We start from the raw sequence: 6,481 nt of genomic DNA, 5'->3' as shown, positions 1-6,481 counted from the left end.
AACTCTGCAGAAAGGGAGGGCTGGTGGGAGGCTGCGTTCACACACACACACACACACACACACACACACACACACACACACACGAAACTCATCTGTATTAGAAAATCTTCTTGAATAACCCTTGTGAAAAGTAGTATACTTTAGCATACTTTTAAAAAGAGCACTTTTATGAAAATAGACTATTTTATACACTGAATACAGTTAAGTGTGAATTGAATTAAATGTTTCCAGACACTAATTGCATCTTAATTTCAATTAAATGCAAATGTATTAGTTTAAATCTACAATAACTATTTAGATGAACTTGAGTGCCTTTTGACCAATTAACACAGGACTTAAGCATTTGTATATGTAGCTGCACAAAGTACACATTTGTAATGAAGTTGCAATTTAATGGATTTAAAATATGTTAACTTTATATGTAATATTGAACAAGACACTACTGGTAAAATTATAATCATTTAATCATTTTAATACAAAGAAAAATCCAACAAGCAAATTAAAAAATAAATAATCCACAGATTTACAGTAAGGAGAACCATTTTATGCTAAAATATATATTTTTTAAATGAAACACTAAAACAAGCGCACTTGATTGTATTAAATGTGCACTTGTAGTGTACATCAAATATTAAATGTACAGTATATCTAAAAAAATTGCACTTTTTAAGTGTACTTAAAGACAGACACTTTCATTCCTAACACACTTAAGTACACTTGAAATGGCACTTTGTAATAATGTCAAAGTAAATGTTTTACTTTAAAGTACATTATAAATCATTGTTTTAATAATCTTTTCATGCTTTAAAGTACACTTATTTTGATGTGTTGACTAACATAGTAAAGCACATGTAAAGTACCAAATTATAATTTTAACTGTAGTGTTTTGTTTGATATCACATTTACCCCCGGTTTCACAGACAAGGCTTAAGCCTAGTCCCAGACTAAAATGTATGTCTGGACTGTTTCAGCTAAAAGAAACTTAAACTGACTTGATCTTAAAACATGTCACCGCCTTCGTTTCGTCTCAAGATGACCAGTAATGTTTTTTGTAAGGCATGTTTATAAAAAATTACTTAAATGTCCTAACTGAACTACGGCCTAATCCTGGCTTAGTCTAAGCCCTGTCTGTGAAACCAGGCCTTAAAAATAATTTAAAAAAAATAATAAAATTTCAACAAAAATGACATTAAAGTATAGTTTAGTTTATCATAAGTGCTTGTCCGTACATTCGCTAGTACACTTTATCAATATTTCAGAGACAATAGAATTATGAAATTACATAAAGATGTACTTAAAACCTACTTAAGTGGCTCAAAATACTAAACTTATTTGGTAATATAAATTGAAATTATAATACATTTGGATTTAATTACAAAGTATATTATTTCTATTATAAGTATGCTAAAGTGTGCTTTTTTTTACAAGGAAAGGTGAGAATGAATTATAATGATTGTAAGCAGAGAAAGAAAAGAGGCATTTCCAAACCAAAAAAGGAAAAAAAATTAGAAGAGAGTGAGACTCTTCTCACTCGATGTTCCTTACAACAGTCCGACTCATCAGACCAGTCCCCGCAGTCGTCATCTCCATCACAGTGGTAGATGTCCAGAATGCAGCGGCCATATGCACACTGAAACTCCTCAACACTGCATGTGGCTGTCATCACGTCAGATGCTGGAGAGAGAAATTATGTAACGTGATTTACACTCCCACACACATGCACACGCAAACAGTCCAACAAATCCCTCTCAACAGCTATTTGCAATAAATAAAACAAGCAAAAACAAATATAACAGAAATAAATACAGTCACAAGCAGCAATCACTGGGATTCCAAGCATATGAAAAAAGTGGAGAAATTGACCACAATTTGGCAGAATAGTTCCTGTGTATACAGATGTTGTTCAATGGTGGTGAATTTCTTGTGATCACCTTAAATTAGGAGCTTATTTTTAAAACTAAACTCTGGTGAACTGTTTTCCACTGCAATGTAGCAGTCTATGGTTTTGTGAAATCTTTTTGCATTCATGTCTACATATTTTGGCAGGCATCTGCTATCTACAAAATAATCTTACAAATATATATTTATTTTTCTGTCAAGCAGCTCTTGGAGACACTATACATGCACAGCTTTGGATGGCCTAGAATGAGCAGAAATGATTCAGAAAAATCTAAAATATTTGAAGAAATATGACTAAAACATGAATTTTCTCTTTAGCGTCACCAATGTGACAATTTGCATGACTTTGATTCCATGTGTAGCGGTCAATGTTCTGAACCTTCAGCCCAAATTTCATGTTCCCACCCTATGTGTTTTGTTCTGTAGATTCTGTTTACAGGCAAGCAATGGATGGATGCATGGACGGATGGATGCAAGGATGGATGGATGCAAAATAGATGGAAACTTGGATGCATATTTAATGGATACAAGGATGGATGGATGGAATGATGGATGAATGACAGAAGGAAACATGGATACATGATCAATGGATGCAAGGATGGATGGAAGGATATATGATGGATGCACAATGGATGGGTGCTTGGATGGATGATGGCTGCATAGATGGATAGATTGAAACATGGATGCATGATTAATGGATGCAAGGATGGATGGAAGGATATATGATGGATGCACAATGGATGAGTGCTTGGATGGATGGATGGCTGATGGCTGCTTAGACGGATAGATTGAAACATGTATGCATGATTAATGGATGTAAGGATGGATGGATGCATCACGTATGGATAGATGGATAGATGAGACGTGGATGCATGATTAATGGATGCAAGGATGGATGGATAGATGGATGGATGGAAACATGGATGCATATTTAATGGTTACAACGATGGATGGATGGATGCATGGATGATAGAAGGAAACATGAATACATGAACAATGGATGCAAGGATGGATGGATGGAAGGATATATGATGGATGCACAATTTATGGATGGATGGATGATGGATGGATGGATGATGGATGCATGGATAGCAGCAGGGATGTTCATCTGACAAACAGGTGAACTCAAACTCAAAATCAACTTACGGCAATTCTCTTCATCAGTTCCATCTTTGCAGTCAGTGTCTCCATCACAGTACCAGTGTTCTGCGATGCAGCTTCCATCAGTGCAACGGAACTCTTTATCATACCTCTGTTTTGATGGCTCCTTTGTAATAAAATGCATATGGTTAAATAAAAACGGGATATAAAAACTCACTTTCACAAAAAATGCTAAAAAAATGAATCACAATACACAGGAAACACAGCAGTCGTTGGGCTATTTTTAGTGCATGTCACTAATTCACAGAGGAAGTGTAAATGATCACAATATTGATATATTAACTGATAATATAAACCAAAAGAGCAGACAAAAGCTGAAGGATGAGAGATGCTGAATGCAAGAGATGAGGCAGTGTGCTGGAAAGGAATGAAAAATTCATGGAAAGCTTATGGCAGACAAATCATTTACTCATCCTCAAGTTGTTCCAAACCTGTACAAGTTTCTTTCTTCTGTTGAGCACAAATATTAAGTATTTGAAGAACGTTGGTAACCAAACAGCTGCTTGTAGCCATTCAGAGCAACTCCCCAAGGTCAAGATTTTCACTAAATAATAGATGATACTTTGGTTTGTTTCTCACCAAACCTTATCGTATGCTTTCACAACGCTAGAATGTGTGACCCTGCAGCACAAAAGCAGTAAGTCAAGTCGCTGGGGGATATTTGTAGCAATAGCCAACAATACACTGTATGGGTCAAAATGATCCATTTTTCTTTTATGCCAAAAATCATTAGGATATTAAGTAAAGATCATGTTCCATGAAGATATTTTGTAAATTTCCTACCATAACTATATCAAAACCTAATTTTTGATCTGTAATATGTATTGCTAAGAACTTCATTTGGACAACTTTAAGGATGATTTTCTCAATATTTAGATTTTTTTGCACCCTCAGATTCCAGATTTTCAAATCGTTGTATCTCAGCCAAATATTGTCCTATCCTAACAAACCATACATCAATGGAAAGCTTTATTTAGCTTTCAGATGGTGTATAAATCTCAATTTCGAAATCTCCAGAGTCACATATACAGCATGAGTCTTAAAAATAATTTTGATAGGCTACCTTTTGTAGCTTGAAAAGATGGTCACTATCTACTGCCCTTGTATGGACAAGTAGATTTTTCAAATGTTCTCCTTTTGTGACTAAATAATAACCGAATTTCCTTTTTTCCTGTGTTTTCTTTAAACTATAACACAAATACTGAATTTACTCACGACAGTCTTGCTCATCGGAGTCATCCTCACAGTCGTTGTCTCCATCGCATAACCACGAGCGCCGGATGCATTTTCCATTATCGCAGTGAAAGTCTAACGGTGAGCATGTGGGCAATACTGAAGAAATGGAGGAAAGCAAAACCAGTTAACCAGTTAAATAAAAGACAAAAAAATAGTATAATAAACATATAATAATGTATTGATTGTACTGCACATTTTGGCTAAAATAGTTCATATATCATAACTGCTATGCATTCAGAAAACAGTATACATGCTATACCAGTGTTGTTATTTTTTACTAAAACTAAAACTATTAAAAATTGAAATAAAACTCAAATAAAATATAAATACTATACAAAAGATTTAAACAAGAGAGAAATTGAACAAAAACAAAAATTGAACAAAAATCCGTTAACTGAAATAAAGTTGAAGTTCAAGTACTAAAATTGCAAAAACTGAAATAAAAATAAAAAGCTAAGCAGAAAGGTTTTCTTAAAGCACCCAAAATGACCAAAAAATAAAATTAAAACTGAAAATATAAAAAGAAAAGCCATTTCAATCAAAATATTATTAAATACTATAGTATTAGGCAGCTAGAATATACTTCAGAATATATTTCAATGCAAATGAATGTAATGTTTTTTGTAGTTTACTATACATGCTTCTCAGTACATTCAGCAGTACTTATAACCATATTTCAAATACAATAGAAGTATGTAATGAATTGAAGTCTTAAGTGGGTCAAAAAAAAAATCATGTAACTGTATTAAGTAATAAATTTAAGCTACAATAAATGTTCATTTAATTGAAATTAACATGCACACTGTAGTTTACTATACATGCTTCTCAGTACATTCAGCAGTACTTATAACCATATTTCAAATACAATAGAAGTATGTAATGAATTGAAGTCTTACTTAAGTGGGTCAAAAAAAATCATGTAACTGTATTAAGTAATAAATTTAAGCTACAATAAATGTTCATTTAATTGAAATTAACATGCACATAAGCATCCAACATTTTATTTTTACTTTGCTTAATTTTATTAGATTTTTTTTACAGTATACTAAAGTGTCTAAGTATGCTAAAATGTGTCCCTGCAGCACTAAAGCAGTGTTAAGTCGCTGGGGGATATTTGTAGCAATAGCCAACAATACATTGTGTGTCAAAATTATAGATTTTTCTAAACTTGAATGGTGTATAAATCTCAATTTAAAAAATTTGACACTTAAGACTGTTTTGCCGTCCAGGGTCACAGATGTCTTATTCGCAAGAATTGCATATACATGCTAGACAAAGCTGCACTGCAATTGAATTATGTAGGTCTGTTAGTCCAACTTCACCAAAAAAAAAATTACAATTTCAGTCAGGCTAAAGCATTTACATGACATTTTATGAAGACAAATGATGGTTTTAGTCTGACTGAAATCGACTTTTAAAGTGCATGTAAATGCACTTTGTGATGTACAATCAATTTCAATTGATTGTAGATAAATTCTCACTTCATCCAGCGCTCTTTTTGTTCTCAAAAAAAATAAATCACGTTACCGTTTTATTGAGTGTGAAACCACTACAGACTCTACAGCACTTGAGAGAGATTTCCGAATGTTTCAATTGCAAAGCATTTTGCGAACCCCTTTGTCAATGGAAAACGCATTTGAAGTGTGCTCAATACAACAACTGAACAAAGGATACTCCAGCACACATATAAATGAACACTACCATTCAAAATAACTTTTGTAGAGAAGGGTTTCAGCAGAGGACTGAATAACAATTTGACCTCAGAGCAAACGGTCTTGGAACGAATAAATAAATGGTTTGTGCATCTCTCATGAAGGAGTGTGTTAAGAGACTCACTGCAGCCGTCTTCATCGCTGTGATCTCCGCAGTCATTGTCACCATCGCACTGCCACTGCGCCGGGATGCACGTGCACTCGCCAAACGCACTGACCGCACATGTGAAGTGATTTCTTCCACAGGAGCATTCAGCGGCTCCTAAAACAGCTACAAAACACGCATAAACATAAGTCAGCTATTACAAGTTTTCAGAAATGCTGTTTAAATATGCAAATGAAATGTTTTGTCGATCCCACTTTATATTAGGTGGCCTTAACTACTATGTACTAACATAAAATAAGTACAATGTACTTATTGTATTGCAAAAACACTTTTGCTGCTATTGAGGTAGGATACAGGTCAGGTTAGG

The 6,481-nt window shown here is 33.9% G+C and overlaps 1 protein-coding gene across 1 annotated transcript in view; it reads right to left on the bottom strand.

Annotated features, from left to right (window-relative positions):
* lrp4 (low density lipoprotein receptor-related protein 4) overlaps positions 1-3,184 on the bottom strand; it is a 64,208-nt gene extending 61,024 nt beyond the window's left edge. Inside the window, exons 1-2 of the mRNA XM_016293203.1 lie at positions 3,046-3,184; positions 1,546-1,674 (exon numbers count right to left, since the gene is read on the bottom strand). Of these exons, the coding sequence (XP_016148689.1) occupies positions 1,546-1,674; positions 3,046-3,184 (268 nt within the window). The remainder of the gene's footprint in view (positions 1-1,545; positions 1,675-3,045) is intronic.
* Between the last annotated feature and the right edge of the window lie 3,297 nt (positions 3,185-6,481).

This window comes from Sinocyclocheilus grahami, unplaced genomic scaffold (genome assembly GCF_001515645.1).
Source record: "Sinocyclocheilus grahami isolate Dianchi unplaced genomic scaffold, SAMN03320097.WGS_v1.1 scaffold300.1, whole genome shotgun sequence".
Taxonomy (NCBI): Eukaryota; Metazoa; Chordata; class Actinopteri; order Cypriniformes; family Cyprinidae; genus Sinocyclocheilus; species Sinocyclocheilus grahami.
The sequence above is the reverse complement of the archived record's forward strand: the minus strand, read 5'-3'. Positions and strand labels throughout refer to the sequence as shown.